Source organism: Platalea leucorodia, assembly GCF_965183815.1.
Source record: "Platalea leucorodia genome assembly, chromosome: 17".
Taxonomy (NCBI): Eukaryota; Metazoa; Chordata; class Aves; order Pelecaniformes; family Threskiornithidae; genus Platalea; species Platalea leucorodia.
This window is the reverse complement of record NC_138839.1, coordinates 3524804-3544658: the sequence shown is the minus strand read 5'-3', so window position 1 is coordinate 3544658 and position 19855 is coordinate 3524804. Positions and strand designations below refer to the sequence as shown.

The 19855-nt window shown below is 47.1% G+C and overlaps 1 protein-coding gene across 3 annotated transcripts in view; it reads right to left on the bottom strand.

Moving 5' to 3' along the window:
* Positions 1–13745: 13745 nt before the first annotated feature.
* The window catches only part of C1QTNF12 (C1q and TNF related 12), a 32934-nt gene continuing 26824 nt past the window's right edge, over positions 13746–19855 (bottom strand). For all 3 annotated transcript variants that reach the window (XM_082329021.1, XM_082329023.1, XM_082329022.1), the window contains 2 exons: positions 16809–16887; positions 13746–16090 (listed from right to left, as the gene is read on the bottom strand). In XM_082329021.1, the coding sequence (XP_082185147.1) occupies positions 15992–16090; positions 16809–16887 (178 nt within the window). In that variant the 3' untranslated portion in view covers positions 13746–15991. The remainder of the gene's footprint in view (positions 16091–16808; positions 16888–19855) is intronic.

Genomic DNA, 19855 nt, shown 5'->3' with positions numbered 1-19855 from the left:
ATAATTTAGATACTAGCAACGAGGGGTAAGTTCCCTGTTGCCTCCATCCATATCTCCAGCACTTTCCTAGAGTCAGCCAGTCTCACTCATATGTCCTTATCCTCAACTTTGTGATCCCAGCAGGCTCCTCCAGCCCCCTTTCAGGCTACCAGAGCTAGCACCTTTCAGAAGGAGATTTACAGAGGCTGCCTATTTGGCCAAAAGGCAGCCTTTAATTCCCTCCTACCAAGGAGGGTCTTGCTCCGGTAAAATAAGTTGTTCTCAAACTCCCTGACTCTTTATTGGTGCCCCAGACATCAGTGGCCATTGCATGACCTTTCAGGGGAGGTACAATATCTTGTTTCAAGCCTTTTCGTCTTCATCAATGTGGGAGAAGAACTGTCAATCTGCACGAAAACTTCACTAAAATTCACACTAGCAAGTTCAAAGATCAAGAAAGGTGCAATAATTCCCTTGGGCTGAGAGCTGGTTGAACAACGGCATTTCATTCCTCACTTGATTCCCCCACCTCCCAGCTGCCACTTTGCCAGCGTCGCCATTTCATTGCATCACCCACTGTGCAAATTCCCACTGGGAAAGAACACATTCTGGAGGGTCTCACAAAGCCAGCCTGACACGGTTCTTCCCTTCCCCGTCAGAGCGCTCTGCAGTCCTACTCCTGGCCCTCGTTGGTGGCATGCACTCTTCTTGCTCCTCTCCATTTATGTCCTGCCAATGACGTTGTCTCACCCAAGTTCTTGGTCCCTTCCCATACAGATGGGTAGACGACTAACAGTCAACCGCTGTCCCTCGGAAGGGACCGCGGAGGGAAGAGACGGAGATAAGGGGTACATGCAGAGCGTAGCCTTGCCTTCAGCTGTGCAGCATTGCCAGGTGACACCTATGCATATTCTCAGCGCTTTCTGGCTGGTATTGCTCAGATTTTCGCAGATGGGAGTTTTTAAACAAGGCACTCTAGATACTGAAAGCTGGATGCTATTTCCTCCCTCTTGTCCTCCCTTTCACTTGCATGCCAAAAATCTCTTCAGAATCTTCCATCCATTTTCCATTGATTGACTTCTCCATACTCTTACATAGGTTATTTGTGGGACTTTTTCCTCTACAGCTCAGGGCTATAATTCCAGCATATCTTAAATTTCCCCCATCAGTGCTCACAAATTCAAAAAAAGGATTTGCATGTGTTGCAATAACCTTGACGGAGGAAAAAATACAGCCTTAGGACAAATCTCAAGTGCTCAATGCATGTATCAAAAAGAAACATCTAATTATGTTAAAGGCAGCTTGTTAAAGGAAGGTGTTGATCTGTTAGACTCGCACAAAAACATGTCTGGGTATAAGCATAAGCCATTTGAACCACACAATATCCTGCATGTCTGATTCACACTAGCACCTCTTGTACTTACGCATTAGCAACCCCCAGCAAATACAGGCTGTGCTTCCCTGTAGCTAAACTTAGGCACGACTGGAAAGGGAGTTCTGGAGTCTGGTGAGACAGAAAGGCAAATCCTTTGCACGTGGCATTTACACCCAGAGTTATTTCATTTACATGCTGGTTTGTCTCATCTCTCTCTAATAAAAGTGACAACCTTTGCAGAAACTTGACTCCCTTAGAGCCAAGGGCCCAGATTTGTTCCTTGCAGCAAATTGCATAGCTTCATTAAAATTGGTTAGAAGCTAATCCGCATTGCACAAGTTGGAGGTTTGACCCGCAGTAAAGCAAGCAGCACTAATATAAAGGCAAAAAGCTGAATAAATACATAGCGCATGGAAACACATAGTACAGAACTGGCTGCACTGATGCACGGCCAGGCTGGGAGCAAGCTGCCCACGTACAATCTTACGAGCGTCCAGGTCACTGTCCTTTGGTGTTTGAGGTGCTTCAGAAAAGCCCTTTCCATTCGGTTTGCATTTCACTTCCACATGTCTAGGAGCGCCTCATCCTTTTCCAGCATTTGTCCCTATCATCATCTCCTGTCTGTGTGCTGCAGGAATGGAACTGGAGCCCTTGGTGTTTAGCTGGCGGCAACGAAGTAGCGCGTCCCAAAAGCGTGGGAGGCTGGTAACATTTCCCTCCAGAGGTCAGAGGACTGTGGCATTATTGGCAGAGACAAAGATCATTTCTAGCTGTTATCACATTATCACTTCACCTTTGAATAATCTGAGAGAGTTACTTTGGGGGAGTTGTTTTGCTTTTCCAGTCCCTTTAATCAACTCATCTAGTCTGGGAGAAGCTAATGGGATTTGTCATGTTAGGCAAGGGCTGACTCATTTGTAACTTGGCCTAAGCTTGCACAGATACACTCAAATCCTGATCCAGTCTCTGTCCCAGCCTTCCATTTTACTCCAAAGAGCCTTAGCTCCCAAGGCAGTTGAGATACTGAAGCATACAACGGGAAGCACTCAGCCCTTTGAGGATCAGGGTTTTGTCTGGAATTAAAAAAACAAAACCAAAAAACCCCCACACCTCCTTTCCCAGAGGATGCGAGGCATGCTCGGATGAAAACGTTACATGGAAGTCAGACACCGTGTTATCTTTTTCCACACCGTTTGTATGTAGATGCAGTGATAAGAGACAAGACACTCAGCTTTCCGAGTTGTGATTTCCTGGTTACTTACTGAAATCAGATCGTGCCCCTGACGTCTGTACGTAATACTTTCTAACTAAACCTGGCAGCAATGTGAAGGTGTCAGATATATCCGAGTTCCTACAGATTTAATGAAAAAAAAGCATCCAGGTAAAAGCAGGCAATCTGTGAATATCCTCAGAAAAAGCAACCAGCCATCCAGAGAGAAGTTAAATGGTCTGCCTGAAATCATCAAACAGAGCTGACCTCAGGCATCCTACCTCCCACAACTACTAATTGGATGAGACTGAACTTTTATGCAGGGAAGCAGGGGAGGCAGTTACTGAAACCCCTAGTCAAAACCGGAGCCCACAGAGCATGGAACAAAGCCATATACCCAAAAAAAGCCATTCTAGCATAGCTCTACCAAGGCCGTAGCAAAAAACCCAGCATGAAAATAGCTATGCCAGGTCAGAGCGAGCTCTCTGTGCCTCCACGAGTGACCAAAAGCAGATGCTGCGAACAAGGCCGGTGTACGGTGACCTCCACTCGGAGGCTCACAACAGGAGGGACAGGACACAACAGCTCCTTTTTGCCGCTTCAGCAGAAGGAGAAGGGTGATTCATGGGCGGTCTAGAGCCCGTGGCACAGAAGAGGGGAGACTCAATGGAAGCAGCACAGGCTCCGTGCCGCGCGCTGCTGTTTCATTAGGGTTATTAAACTGTGGCAGCCGTCCCCGGGCAAGGCTGCTAGCGGTACGAGGACACGGGAAGAAGGAACCTGGCTGCAGTTGGAAACAGTAATTTTTTCCATTCCCCCACACCTCCTTTTTTTGGTCCTGATACAACTACACTGTGTCTTTAGCGAAGGCTCCCACTGAGTTTTCAGAGTCAAAACAGCACATTCCTTATGACCCCAAATGCCTGCGTGATTCCACTGGGCATGCGAGGAGAGGGGGAAGCAAGAGTAATCCTTGAGGTTAGCTGGGCCAGCTGGAAGGAGAAGGGTGGTCTCAGTGGTCCAGTGGAGACAGAGCAAGTTTGGAACTGCCCCTTCTGGAGATGAGCAGGGCAGCGGTTCCAAGCCCTCAGGGCTGGAAATAATCCTCAGCCCAGCTTCTGCCGCGTACAGCGTGTAGTGGCTGAGTCTCATTGTGCAGCAGGGCTGGACAGGGAAAGGCGGCAGGTCCACAGGCATCCCTGGTGAATGAGGCGCCTTGTCCCCGAACATCTAGTGTGCCGAAGTGCTGCCGAGGGTGGTGTGCAGAGGGGGGTTGACTTTGGCTGGCACCTTGTTTTCACATGGCTAGAGCTCATCAGGCCTTAAAGAGTAATTTTTAACTCTTACTATTTTTACTCCGAGCAATGAAAGCTAACATTAAAACACAGACGTTTAGATAGCTTTAACATCATTAATGATGGCTTGGAAAATCAGGTGGGGGGAGCGCGGGGAAGCACGGGAGGAGGGCTGGGTTCTCTGGACAGGTATGCCAAGGTTTCAAGGCACGCGTGTGTGCACCATGCCTGACTGTTCAGCTCTCTCATACAGCCCCCACGCAGGCCGCCGTCACCAGCAGCGCAGACGGCAGGTCCCACGTACCTGCCAAGCCTGCGGAAAGCTTTCCGTTCCCTTCCCTTCTTGTCCAGGCCTGAGACTCTCGCTCTGGCTGGCGAAGGGGAGCGTTCCCTGGCACGGCTGCAAATAGTCTTCCTCTCCCCCTCAGCCACCTTCTACCTCCCCTCTTATCAGATCCTGTTCATTCCGAGTTTTAAGCTAATGGCTTCCTCAGGTATAGCCCAGCATGGTATTATCAGTGAAGATCCCTATCACTCTCTAATATAGCCTAAGGCTCCAGCTCCTATTTGTTTAAAACAGGGGGGAAAGCAAGAAGAATGTAACCCATTGAGCCCTAGCGAAGCAAGGGGCAGCGGCTGGAGATCCAGTACTGAGATGTCTAGCACCACTGTCTGACATGCTCTCCCTCTTTCCCTGGCATTTTTCTTTAACGGAAAGAGTAAATATGTAAGTGCAGACCAATTCCACAAATACCAGATCTGCAGGAGTCAGACTGACTGCAGTTTGCTCCCTCGCCCGTTGCCTTTGGCTACCCAGCGTGCTCCAGCTGCTGCCAATGGCTTCATGGCAGTGATCCCTTTTGAAAAGGGGACGTTTGTCCTGGTAGAGAGATCGGGGGACAGGCATGAACGCCTCCTGAGCACTCTGCGTGGCCCCTGTTCGCTTGTGGTGTGAAGGAGCCTGTTAGAACCCGTGGCAGGGGTACAGCCTCGCAGGACCAGCGCTGCGATAAGGTGACAGGGACATGGAGGCACTTGCTAACTGATGCATATATGTTCTTGCAGGATGAATAGCCTCCAGATAAGTAACCCGATACATTTTATTATTACAAAATGGGATTTTTATGTGCAGAATTTGGATGTCACACATACTTTAGGTTTTTTCTAACCATGAAAGATATATAATTAATTGATAAAAAAGAAGTTTTAGCGCCACAGAGAATATTAACCCCCTCTTTGCCCCAGGCACTCAAAAGCTCCAACAAACTGAAGTGGAAAATAAACTCTTCTCCAATCACTTAGCAGGTCTGCAATGGGAGGCAATAAGGAGCTCTGCACACCCCTCCGATTGCATTAGTCAGACACCGCAGCATTTTTTAAATAGTCTGTCATTAATCATGACAACACAAGAGAGTGAGAACAAGATCAAAGAGGTAGAAGTCTGAAATTCCAGTTTCAGATTCCCTGCAGTTAAAGGTAATGACAAGGTTAGGAACCAGCAACAAGTCATCACTAAGTGTTTTGATCGACCTGGGCACCCACCGCTGTAGGAACCAGAACTTCTGTACGGCCCCCTAAGTTTACTGCTTTAGCCCAGGTGAAGATCTAGTTGCGTGGATTTATCCAAACCACAGAAAACAGCATCGCAAGACTGGAACCTTGAAAGGGATTATATTTCCAGTAGCTCCTGCCTGTGGTTGAAACTGGAAATATCATCTTCTGAGGTCAGCATTTCCGCACCTCCGACTGCAGAACACCTCTGGCAACGCAAAGGCAGCGGCATAAAGGGGGGGTTACCAGAGAGGTTTCAGGGAAAACGCTCCCCCCGCTCCCAGGGAAATTTCCATTTAATTCCCATCAGGAGGTGTCAGGAAGGCTGATGACTTTTTCCCTGAGTGCAAGAAAGGTATGATCCTTCAGTGCTAGTACCCTTATGCAGAAGCCCTGAATTCATTTAATACCCCTGTCCTTCTTCTCAGCGGTAGGAGGAAATTAGTGCTCTCAGGACTTGCGGCAGTGTTAACAGGAGTTATTCAGGCCCGTAGAGCACCAGCACTCTTCACAAACACAATGTTCTTACCGGTCAGTGGGGCCACCAGGTGATACCTACGGTCAGCTTAAGAGAGCTCTAGAACTCAAGCGCTCATTAACCTTGCGTGAGCCTAACACACGGGCTGCGGTAACCCACCGACGACCCTCTCCTGAAGAGCTGGTGGCTGAACTGGATAAGACCCAGAAAGAATGAGGGAACTTGCCCAAAGTCAATGGGAGTGCTGGAAACAGAACCCAGGTTTTCCATTCTCTTGCTCCGAGACATATTTGCTGCCACAGGCAAGTGTGCGTCCCCTCGGGTGCAAGAGCCATAGTCTCCAACAGTTCTAGGTAGCATCCAGGCTTCGGCCCTAAGGGCACCAACACAGCTACCCGCGTGAGCTGCCCTGTTCCTCGCTGTCCGGCCTCTTGTAAAAACACCCCCGGAATCTCTATCACTTCATAAAACTTCAAAACCAAAACCTGGTTGGAGATATTTACGCTGTTTGAGATCATTTCCACCAGACTGACTGTCATTCCTGTTTTATAGATTACTGGCAACTCCCAGCACCCTTTGCTGGGAAAAAGGGGGTTTGATAATTACAACAGCCCTTGAGAACTTTGCTTTAAACAAAACCAAAACAAAAACAAACAAACCAACCCCAACTTCATCATCCTGTAAAGTTGTATTAGATTCCAAGTGTAACACACACAGAGCAAACATTCAGTGCCCTGTCCAAGCAGACACCTGAGACAGCTTTAAGGACAGTTTTCAGCCACTTTAAATTAGCTCAGCTTTTTATTTTTTCCTCACAACTAGAGCTGCCCTGAAAAGCAGGCTCCCATCTACTGAAACTTGGTTTCCCCTCCACACAAGCATCCCAGCTAATTCGCATTGCGGCTGGTACCGCCCAGGGCTTTGTGCCTACCTTGAAACCCAGCTGGTGCCTAAGGACACCGGCTGCCCTCGCCGGGGTGCGGGGTGCAGGCTAGCAAGCCCAGCGGAGGGATGCTCCCGGTCTTAGCAGCTTATCTCAGTTAAGAGATCCCCTACGTTGTGCCTAAAGACAAAGACTAGGAAAGGTTGTCGGGCATTTGTGAATAAGCCATGAGTGCCTGCTGAGAGGCAACAGGAATACCCAGAGTGCAGCCTTGCTCCTTTTCTACCCCGAGTTCTGAGCACGTCATTTTTCTGCCCCCCATTGACCCAGCATCGATCCAGCTCCCCCCGTCAGCCTGCCCTTAACGCCTCTTCTCACAGCTCCTGCAGGAAAACAAGCTCTGAAAAAGCCTATGGTGAAGAGCAGCAGTCCTTAAAGAGAGCAAGACAACAAACTCTTATCCGTTTTCCTCCAAACGCCGTTGTCTGCACCCCATCAGCCAGGGCCACCTTCACACGGAGGCACCACGGCTGGGCCGCCTGTCCGAGAGCTGTGAAAACTCTGCTCCTGCAGTGCTCTGCAAGCAAGCCACAGCTAGAGGGAGAGCAAACAGCAGGCAGAAAAAGAAATAAACACTAAAACCAGTGAAAAAACAAACATGCGAACAATGTTTATGCCAAACAAACAGCAAACGCAACACTTTGCCAAAAAACACAAGCTGCAGTAAAGAACCAAAGTACAGAGTGGATCTAACAAAGAAGCAAGTGCCTCAAGTGAGATTCAAGATCCTAATTTTAAAAAAATTTGCAAAACCTGTAGGAAGGTTTTATGGAAACGCAAAATGCAGTTCTCCATGTGATGCCAGGTTTCTCTCTTGTTTTTCATCAGAGTACGTCAAGTATTTCTCAAAAGTTCTCACGGCAGAGAAAACCTTGCCAAGCGTGCTAGCGCTGCGCGTGGGGACGCCCGAGCTGCCTTGGCACCCCAGAGCAGGGGGACGTTCTGCAGAGACGGCCACAGAAAAGCATCCGCGGAAAGCTGGCGTCGGCACCGGGCCACCCTCACCGAGCTGTCGCTGCAGAGCAGAGCTGTGCGCTCCCATTCAATGCCGTGTGATCTTCGAGCTGATGTTTCCCTCCTTATCTCCATTTGGAGCCTCCATATGGATCAATTAACCGATCATACAACCAAGAAACAGGCACAAAAGACATTTTGCAACCACTTCTTCCATCCCCACCCGCTCCAAGAGGATTTATTTGTCTAGGCGATTACAGAACCATGGATCTGGGCAGAGAAGTTCAACTGTACGTATGAGAAAGCTGTTTATTATGTGGTTATGGTATTGTTGTAGTGCACGTCTGCTTCAGCCCTGGTGCGGGCCGAACGGGGATACAGCTCCCTCTGGTTGTAAGAGCCTAAAACCCCATGAAAGGGCTGAAATGCCCCAGGGTTGCTGTGGACCCTTCCTTTGTCACCAGGGCGAGCAGGTTGTGTCTTCAGCCAAGGTCCAGCTGCCAGTGCCTGCAGGGAACTGGAACTGAGGACTTGACGAGTTTTGTGAGTTTTTGTCCCATCTCCCCAGCCCTGTACGCCTGGCTGCCTTCCCAGGTAGGCATTCAAAGCCCATCCTCATACAGCACACAGCCCAGCGGGCCTGCGCGCAGCCTACCTCGTGCCAGCTACCGCAAGGCAAGTCTCTATACGTCTCACTTTAAAAAAAAAAATAAGTCACCTTAAAGCACAGCATGGGAACACCCTGCCCACAAATTAGCACCAAGCCCCTGGCACAAAGGAGTCTGGGGGAAGCAGGGCCTGGAAGCAGCCCAGGGTCTTGTGTCTGTGGATGCCTCTTAATTGAGTCTATGCTGGAGGCAAAGCCAGCTCAGGTGCCTCAACACCAGGGTTCAGACTTGGGATTTCAATGTAAGACTTAATAAAAGGACATGTGTTTGGTCCCTGCACACCGAGCCCCTGCAAGATGCAACAAAGTCAGCCCCAGCCTGAACTGAAGCTACGCTGATGGCCAGGCCAGCCCTTCTGGAGCATTACAGCCTCAGGAACAAAGGCATAAGATCAGCATCCTAGCTGGCAGCCCGTCTTTCTCACCCGGTATTTCAGGATAAAGGGAGCTAAAACATTTCCACTGTTAAGAATGTGAGATGATAAAGCATAGCCTAGCAGCTCTCCTAGACATTTCAATCTTTCCAAAGAGCCATGAGGAAGGCGGCATTTCCAACTCTTATAGCCTGACCTGTCTGTTCTCAGGACTACCTGGGAGCCTGGAGGCTATTTTAAATCAGAACTGCTTGCCACAGAAACAACAAAAACACTACACCCTCTCTAAGCCTGGAGATAGAGCTCATCTGGGCAGTAACAGAGAAGCGCTTCTTTCCCCCCCAAACATCAAACAAAGAGTGGAATTACACGACTAACCAGCAGATGCAAGTCCTCCGCTCCACAGGGATCCAACACCAGCTCATCAACGCTGTTACTGTCAATGCCGATCGTTCCCTTCACCACTGGTTATTTATCAGGGGAATACGGAGCCCTAGGGGCTCTGCGGGAAATTAGCTGTCCTGCGGGAAATCTGGTACAGCTGAAGCCCTGAGGGAGCCTTCAGCCTTCATTGGTACCAGCCCAACCTGAGTGTTAAACCCAGTTGCTGAGTGAGAATCAGCTCTGTAATCATGAGAGTCTGATACTTTCTTTCCATAGAAACGAGCCAGGACACCAAGCAATGAAGACGCAAGGCCTTCGTGGTCCTTAGTTCTGTTTTTACAGGGTCAGCAGCTCCCCACCTTTCCGTGGAAGCTTACAGATTCGGCTCTTTGGAGTCTGCTGGTAGGGCTCTCTCCATCGCAAGTTACAATGCCAAAGTACGTGGTATTAATTTCTAAACATCATATAGTATTAATGCCTATGTAGAACTAATTTTACTCTGCTTTTTTTACTACAGCCGCCAATTCAGAATGGTTTCCAAATTACCCTTGAAGACTTCGCATTTAACCACCATGCAGTCACTCACTTCTGTTTGCAGGTTGCTCTCAGAGAAGAGGCTTGGAAAGGGTCTCTCTTTCTGTTTGATTTCATCATTGTCCTCGGGACTGATTTATAACCTGTGCCTATTTATAACAAGAGTTTTATATGACAAACTAATCATTTTGCTTGACAGTTAATAGCCCGCCATTCAAGGGGAGTTTACGTGTGCTGGGCTCTCTTCTATCGAGCGAGGAAAGGCAGGCAATCTGCTGCTAATCCAACATAAATACCCCCGGAGTCAGTCTGGAGCGTGGCATCGAAATCATTTACAAAATGTGCAATTTGAATAGAACTTAAAACCTCGTAACCTGTCAGCTCCCAGTCAGGGAAAATATTCGCAGAGTGCCCGCCACTGGAATCGCAGCGCCTGGAAGGTTGCTTTCGTTTGTCTGAAGCCGTTAGCAGGGAGAGCAAGGGTGCAAACGGGACAACCCTGGCGTGATGGAGGTAGCTTTGCTCCGCTCCTAACCCCAACACAGCCTGTCCAAGGGCTACTTCAAGGCCCTGCGTGAATTAAATAGAAAGAATTCAGTGCAGATCCCACATGTGAAGGGCTGGTCCAGCACTGCACTGTGCCCTTCTGAGCCAGCCAGCGTGGTGGTAAACGTGGGAGTAGGGAGAAGAGGCAGGATCGGGACAACCCAGCAATCTTTTGTCAGTATAGCTCATAGGACAGAATTTATAGCGGCCATGCCAGCAGAAACACACCTGCAAGGCAGTTCTGGAGCTAAGCCCCGAACTAGGCCTGTGCTCTGGGATGAATCGCTAGCGTTTTCGTGAGATTTTCCATCAGCCTCAGTGGGCCGTTGGGCTCATAAACCACCGTTATCAGCGGGTTTCGTGAGGGTACCCGACATCGAAGGAGCTAAAAAACCTGCTAGCAACACTACCTAGCCTAGACCTTTGAGACAAGAGCAGAGGCGTGTTCCAGGAGCACGAGGCTGTGACATTTACCATCTTGCCAAGCAAGCGACTTGAGCTTGAAGCTGGAAACTGATAGCTGGACTCTGTTTAGAATAAGGAATTATGAGTGAAGATAGTCGCTTTTATAGATGTTGAAATTAGCAGTCAATGCTCATCCTAGGATGGTTTGGTTTATTGCTCCTGAAATATCAGCTAAGCAGCAAAGCAGCCTGTTTACATCGCAGCCTGCGTGAGAGGGAAGTGCAGCAGCCAGAGCAATGCTGCATGCAGCCACGGGAGAGTTAGCGACGCCGCATGCAGCCACGGGAGCGTTAGCAACGCCGCATGCAGCCACAGGAGCGTTAGCAACGCCGCATGCAGCCACAGGAGCGTTAGCAACGCCGCATGCAGCCACAGGAGCGTTAGCAACGCCGCATGCAGCCACGGGAGCGTTAGCAATGCAGCATGCAGCCACGGGAGCATTAGCGACGCCACGTACAGCCACAGGAGCGTTAGCAACGCCGCATGCAGCCACGGGAGCGTTAGCGATGCAGCATGCAGCCACGGGAGCATTAGCGATGCAGCATGCAGCCACAGGAGCGTTAGCGACGCCGCATGCAGCCACGGGAGCGTTAGCAACGCAGCATGCAGCCACAGGAGTATTGAGCTGAGTCATGTGGGACTGGAGCATCGCATTCAGTGTTGGTGTCTTAGCAGCAAGAAGCTCTCAGGTAGGAAAAAATCTCAAAACCCTGGATAGTGAACACATCTCCCTCATTTGAGAGGGATCTGCATGGAGCATTAACCCTAATAAAACCACACTGATTAGCATTAGTTTTGTCTGAATCTGACCTGTAAACACAGCAAAAAGCTTGATGTAGATTGTGGCAGAGATCGAGTGAGGCCTTTGCAGAGGAAGGGGCTGGGAGGAAGATGAGTGAGCAAGGGCATGGTGAAGATGGCAAAGTTTTAGTAAATATTAACTGATCCGTGTGGGGTGTCACGATAACCTTTTTGAAAGTGTTCTTGCACTAGTATACAGTACCTGGACAAAGTTATGACTGCAAGTACAAGTTACTAATGTTTAAAACTTTTTGAAGGTGATTCTGTGGCAAACGTTTCTGTGAAGAACGCGAAAATGAGGGTAAGAAAGAAACTTGTTCCAGTAAGAGATGTACTTTTCCTCGCCTCATTTCCCTGAAATCCTAAACTTCGACATTTTAAAGAAGAAAAATGCAGCAACTGTTTGCGCTCCCTGTTCTGCTCGGAGCTCCGCAGTGAGGTGCCCCCGTCGCCCCCTCCTGCCTCAGCGCGCGGAGCCAGCAAGCCCCAGCCGCTCGATTTGCGCCTCTCGGACGTCTCCCCTTGCACGCCACAAACAGCCACTGTCACTGGGTGGGTTAACACACTTGGCCATTAAACCATAGGCTCAAGCACACGGGTTTTATTTTGTTATAAACAACTTCTTCATACTGAACTCAGTCCTCCTGAGTTCTTCAATTTTCTTGGACTGTAAATTTTATGACTACAGAGAAGCACTAAACTGTGCTTCGCACACCATTAATCTCCGCACTCTCCAAACAGCACAGAAGCCTCGCCGAGCGTTTGTCCCGGCCGCAGCCCGGCGGCTCGGGTCCATATTAGTCACGGGGTTTGTACGCTTGCACCCCAGCACCGGAGGCCCACTCTCAGCCCACTTCTTGGCTGTTTCAACCCGTTCTGCCCCATCGTACTGCTGGACAGACAACCTCATGCTCGCGCTGACTGCTGGCTGAAGGCCCGGAGTACAAGAGAACTGCAGCCTGGTGGCATTCGGAGCTGAGAGCTTCTTAAAAAAAAAGAAGTCTTTTTTTGTTAAAAGACCTTGGTGATGCATTGGAAAGCTCCTTAAGGGGCAACCCTCTATCCTGAGGATAAAAATATAGATATCTGTCTATATATCTATATCTGTCTATATATCTATATCTGTCTATATATCTATATCTGTCTATATATCTATATCTGTCTATATATCTATATCTGTCTATATATCTATATCTGTCTATATATCTATATCTGTCTATATATCTATATCTGTCTATATATCTATATCTGTCTATATATCTATATCTGTCTATATATCTATATCTGTCTATATATCTAGATAGATATAGATATATAGATATAAATAGAGGATTATCCTCTATCCCGAGGATAAAAAGAGCTGATCAAACCCCCTAGATATCTAGATAGATATAGATATATAGATATAAATAGAGGATATCCTCTATCCTGAGGATAAAAAGAGCTGATCAAACCCCCTAGATATCTAGATAGATATAGATATATAGATATAAATAGAGGATATCCTCTATCCCGAGGATAAAAAGAGCTGATCAAACCCCCTAGATATCTAGATAGATATAGATATATAGATATAAATAGAGGATATCCTCTATCCCGAGGATAAAAAGAGCTGATCAAACCCCCACAAGCTTTCCAGTGGGGACAGGGAACTCGGGACAAATGAAGAGACACGATGTCCTCTGCTAATTCGGCTTCCTTCCCCAGCGCCGAGCCTGACCCAAGCTTTCTCTGCTGGCGAGAGCGAAGGGCAGCGTGGCTTCCAGACAGACAGCAGAGCCAGAGGTTTACTTCTGCCCCTGGCACTGCCCGCAGCCAAATCGCTCCTCCTGCCGAGGGAGGTCGAAGCCTTCGCTGTCCAGGCTGCGTGTTCCTCAGGACGGGCTCGCTACCATTTAGACCCCTTCTAGCACACTGGGGAAACACCCGTCAGGACAGCACTCCCTACATAAATAAGGGAGAACAGGTATGAAGGCAGAACAATTCATCTCCTACTAAGAAGATCATAAGAGTAAAACACAGCAAAGAAGGGAAAAAGAAAAGTCACGAATCCCAAAACAATGTCTGACAAACATTTTTAGTTCTACAACAAAATAAATATTTTAACTCTGATTTACCAAGAACAGTGAGACTTGGTTAAAAATTCCTATAGATATAACAACATACGCTGAATGTCACAACACTTTGATTATGTTGCTGTAAGTCATGCATGAAACAGCCCAATTTATTACAAAGATTCACACAGTACAAAGTACAGTATAGTAATACATGCTGGGATATAGGCCGCTTGCCCTGACTCCTCTTACTCCATCAAACCCCAGTGTAAAGAGCCAACCTCTACTGCCAGGGTTTAGCGATATCCGTGCGTTATATGCTTTCCGAGGCTCCAGAAGTGACCACTGTTGCTACTTGCTGTGCCTTTCAATAGCCGTGGACTCCCCTCTGCCAGCAGAGCACCCAGTTTATCCTTAAAAGACCATTCTCCCCAAAGCATCCTACAAAAAAATCCATAGGAATTCCGGCATGTATTGTGGAGCAAGAAGGAATATATAAACATTGATAGCTGCTATATTTTAGACAGTCACACAGGTCCAGTTAGAACAACCGCCTGCCATTGACTAGACAGTGGAATTTACCTGCGTTTACTTCTGTAACAGCACTACTTGATTACTCCCTGTACCCTCGCCTTCCTCCTCCAATAGGTATCACTTTAATATGTTCTTCACAAAGGAAAAAAATATCATTTAGTACCCTTAAAGATCTGTCTCAAGGTATTTATAACAGAGATGAAAAAAACAGTTTCCTCCATGCCTGTTTTACTGCAGATTTTTCCACAGCTCTTGAAACAAGACATCTTTGCATACCACCAACCTCAACAGCAGTGTTACTGGAGCTTGTAGAAACATCGTATATTGATCAACCTGAACCACAGAGCCAGCAACAGGTGACATTTGTTCAATGCCTTCTGCTGTCCCCAGCAGCCTTTGTTTTCATTGCACGAAGATATTGTAGTTGATCAAAAATCGCAACACTATGCAATGGATATCTTCCATCCACTGCAACCATTCAAGAACAAGTACCTGGACTCCGTTTGGGGCCCTGCTGCCATCTATTTATGACACTTACACCACCATATCCTTAGCTAAGTTGAACCAATAAACGGGCCAGGTGTCCGTTGAGAGGGAAAGCTACAGAGGTACATTAAATGAGTGTGGGGTTTTTTTTAATCACAAGGATGTTACCACATCTCGGGTAACACCTTAACCCCACGAAATGTCAACACCCTTTTACTTTGTTAAAATGAGTTTATAGCCTGGAGCTATATGCAAAGCTGCTTTGGGGGCTCAATCTCACATGCTTACATTTCGTAGAAATCCAGAAAACATTCACTGGACGGTCTTTTGGACGGTCTTCGACAGCACTTTCAACTGCCAGGCAGAGCTCAGACAGACTCCCTGTGACCCTGGCCACCTGATGGAAGTAAGCCTTGCCCCATGTTTTCTTTCATGATTTCACTGCAGTTCAACAAGCACCAAACAGGTGACACATCTGATCCGAGGCTGCTATCCTCACTGTCTTTGCCAGGCTTTTGGCAACCAGTGTAATGCATTTGACACATTTACAAATGATTATATGGCACCTGAGAGGATGCTGTTTATGCGATGCAATCCAAAACCACGTGTATATCTTACTAAAACATAAGAACACAAGTCAGGGAGTTCGTGCTAGAACTGGTGCCCTTCACCTTACCTTTACATAAAGGCAAAACTGCACAGGCAGCGAGGTATTCAGCTTCACCAATAAGATCAAGGAAATACTTCGATATAAAGAACCAAAATTAAGGAGTTCAGACCTTGGATTCCCATCTGTGAAGCAGGCATTGTCTGAGAATTCAACATACTTCTTGTCAAATATATCCAATTCTGAACACGAGAGAGGGCCTATACCATTTACAATCATATGAAAAAAGCAGTTTTTCCAGCAAATCCTTGTCTCCTTCCTCCACAACACAAAGAATGTAGTCACTATTTTACTTCCCCTCTCAATCCTTCATTTACAAACTCCCACACCCCACAATCAATCCCAAAAGACACACTGATTACAAGTGCTATTGTGAAATAAAGTTATAATGTCACAAATTCCAAATCTCAGTGGATTGTTCAGTGAGCATCTGGTGAAGCACAAATTAAATATTACAGAGTTTGCTTCTGAATGATTAAAGTATATTTTTTATGATGAATGAACTGGTGTGGACCTTGAAAAGCAGTAGCTTCTGAAAGCAAGCTGAAGTATCTGTGAAAGGAAAGGCTCTTTGCTTGTTTAAAAAGATGCCAACAGTTACAGGAAGCCGTCTTCAAGAGTCAAAGTAAAGGTTTCTTCAGTCAAATATACACTGCAAGGCTCTAATTCATATCCTTCCCTGCTGCGGCTGACGTTACGCGCCCATTAACATGCCCATGAAATCTGATCCGTTCTGAATGGTGATGGGAGCTCCAGCGCTGTTGTCCACAAATATGGAGGTGTACTGGCCAGCCTGCAGAGAGGACAGAGGGAAAGGAAAATACCTGGCACTCCATCCCAGTGTAAAAGGTGGGGGGAAAAAAAAAAAAAGCATTTCACTACCATGGACTAAGCACAGAAGCCTCCTGCCCTTTTCTGTGGCTCCTGGGAACAGGATCTGACCAAATGTTTTGACTGCAGCACTACAGCTTTGACTTAGTGGAAGAAATTTTCTGTAGTGAAACTGTGTTACAGGTTTATTGCTTAACCAGCTCCTTACAGCACTAGCATCTTTTTGGGTGACTAGTCAAGTGGCCATCTGTGCTTCAGATTGCCTTCTATGAAACGGGAAACACAATTGCCATCTTGACAACACAAGCGGAGATTTGAGAAAGAAAAATATTTTCTGTCATCTCTTAGAGGGTTACTTCTGCGGTTTAAGATCAGAACGTGCAACACAAGTCTGGCTTTTGCTCCTGTTCCTGCTGCAGATTCATAGAATTCATAGAATCATAGAATCATAGAATCGTCAAGGTTGGAAAAGACCCTTAAGATCGAGTCCAACCGTTAACCTAACACTGCCAAGTAATTCTCTCTAGTCACCCCAGGTAAGGCATTTAACTTCATTAACTTTAGAAAGAAGGTTAATAAAAACTTCCCCACCTCCTGGTGAGAATTCCACCTTGCCAGTAAATATCTCCACAGCCCGCCAAGCAAACTAGTGCAGTGATTCCCAGTCTGCATGGGCTTACCTGCAGCTGCAGTAAGCCATGTACATAGATAGTGAAGATTTTGCTGTTACTTTCCAGACCAGCGATGACTTCCAAAGACCTAAACGGTAGCAAAAGAAAAATAAACAGGTTAAACACCTAAGGCAGTCACACCAGTTGCATGTGGGACGACAACAGTCTCGTGACCTCCCTAGAAATAGGACCTGGTGGTTCTAGTGCCCATCTGTACTAAACAGGTAGCCTGTTGCCTTGATTCTAGCAGCAATCAGCTGCCTTGAAAAGAGAGCAGGAGAACCTTGTCCTCACTGCAGCGTCTAACGGAAGACCGACAGAGCATAGAGGATTGCGAATGCAAAACTCAGCTGGAGGCAGGAACGGGGAGCCGCCTTCTCTGACAGAGGCCTCTCTCAAGGCCCTGTGGTCTCTATCACCCACCCTTGAACAGGTGCTAAACATGCCCTTTAGATTTATCTACCTACCAGTCATCCCAGTTTGTTGACCACCACAATAGTTTATACTCTTGTTATTCTGCAAAGAGCTAGCTATATGCATTCTGCCAATATCAGTTCATTCATTTTCAAGGTATGAAAGGCCTGTTTCACCTTCACAATACACGTAGTCAGCCTATGCAAGAAGGACCATATTCTGCAGCTGAAAGCTGTTTTGGGAGGACATTTGGATCAGGGATCACATACAAGCCAAAAAAAGAAAAATTTGTGCTTCAGTTAAACTTCAGGGGACAGCTCCAGATCACCCCTCAAGCACTGCTCTTTCCTAATATCATGTTCTAATAGCCATCATATTCCTTGCAGTAGCAAGACGTAGGACAGCTGCTCTCTGGCATCCTCTGTTTACAGAGCTCTTCACTCAGCTCCTTTGACAGGACTCAGGGTGGAAGGAGGTGCCTGAGACATCAGCAATCAGAACAACCCCTGTAAGCTCAGTTCCAAAGCAATAGGAAAGCACCGAACTCCATGCCTGGCTGGTTCTTCTGAAATCTGCCTACCCACTGGTAGCAGATCTAGTTGTTTTCCCAAGAAAAACAACCCTTTTCCTCCCTTTTTTCCATGAAGTGGTGGTGACGAAACCTAGCAAGTGCAAACGTGCCGTTTCCAGCCCCCTTGCAAGGAAATAATATGCACAAAAGGTAGGGGCAATTTGGCCCAGAGAGAGCGAGCCACTTGGCACCGCCTGGATTGAAGAGCTCAGTCTGTGTGTCATATCCTGCCAAAAGCCTAACTTGGGTGGGAACTTCCCACCATTAATCTCTTCTACTCCAACTGTCTCCTTGCCTCCGAGTTTCCATCTCTCTCAGCCGAAAGCCCTCAGGGCTCTTTCAGCTCCCTCAAATGAATGACTGTGTACACTGACATCCCCAGGAAATTCCACAAGCACAGGTAGCAGCTCAGCCTGTGCCAGCAGAATGTCTGTCCAGACAGGTTCCCATCCCTCCACCCATCTTCCTTCCATGCCACGGACCAGTCATATTCTCACCCACCACATGAGAGAGAGATGTCTCTCATAGAGCCAGTGCTGGTTCTGCTTTACTCCCACTGCTGTCCAACTCGCTCAGCTCAGGACAGCCTTGCAGGACAAGCAATCATAAATTGTGATCCCGGACAACTGATGAAAACTCTGAGTCAGAGATCAGAGAGCTTTATCTAAACGATTAACATCTGGGTCAGTTCTGTCTAAGAAAAAAAAAGTTTTTCCTGTTACTGTTCTTTGGAGAATGTAGCTATAAATTCTTCAGATGGCAAGTTAATCTCAAAACATCCCAATAAACCTGCCTGGGCTGAATGTGACAAAGAGGTTGTTCGCACATGCCAGCTAGAACCAGAACAGTTTTCTAGGAGCTTTCAGCTAAAAAGACCTGCAATGAGGAAGGCACAGTAGTTTCCATGCTTCCTATTCAGATAACTCTTGTGCTTGCATTTACCAGAACAAGGAAGCAAGACTAAAGACATGTTGAAAGCAATCAGAGACTGACATCCATTCTTTAGTAATATTACTGTGAGGTTGGCTGAACGAACAGCTAAGGAGAGAAAGAGACACAGGCAGGCACTGTCCTTGAAGGCAGAAGTGAGCCTTCCAGAAGAAAAACACTTTGTTCTCTCTCAGGTGCCTTAATCAAATCATTTGGGGGCTTGTGGAATCATTAGGAAGAAAAATTAATCACTGACACTTTCATTTATTTTGCAAAATGGTTTCAATGGAATTTAGATTTTCTGTATGATTCTGTAACTGAAGACAATGTAGAAAGGAGATCAGGATGGGAGAACAGCTTTTCACTCTCGGAGATCTGCAGGATCAATTTAACTTTTAAATCCTCTTTGGTGGCTTCATAAATCTCACCCACTTACTCGCTCAAATCTTTATTGAAATACCATCAGGCCAACACCACCAACTGGCAATATTTTCCCACATCCCAACAGGGAATATCCTTCCACATCCCAAAAGCATGTAGAAAAAGATTCTGTGGAACTTGCAGTCTCTGTTCGTGAGGAATCTAAGGGTTGGGGGCATGAGTCCTGTTCCTGATGAAATTGCTATGAAAAGAGGAGATTGTTGTAGGTGAAAAGAAAAAAGCACCAATGCTGAAGAAAAAAGACCAACTTATTACTTGAATCTGACTGGTCTTTGCTATGAAGAGTAAAGGACAGGAATAGGGATCTGCGCTGTGCAAAGGCAATTTGTGAGAGCTACTCATAAAAAGGACAGTAACATTCCGCCCTGCTCATACCTGTTCCATCCCTGTGATTAAAGGCCTGGGCTGTCCCAAAATCACTCATTGTCAGCACGCATCCCAGATTTCAAGATCAGGCTGAGGTCCGTTCTTAGCACGCTCTAAAGGAATTCTCGCAAGTGCCAGAAATGAAATATTCCATAAGTTCTGCAGCTTACCAGAATATAAGGCGTCCCTTCAAGGGGCAAGAAGTTACACCCCCCTTCTTCTGCCGACATTGTGACTGCAGCCAGTCTGTCACTGCCTCACTTTAAGTGCTGCAACCATAAAAGACTGTTATAAAACAGTCTGCAAGGCTGAGGAGGTGCCAGTTGCTCCAGTC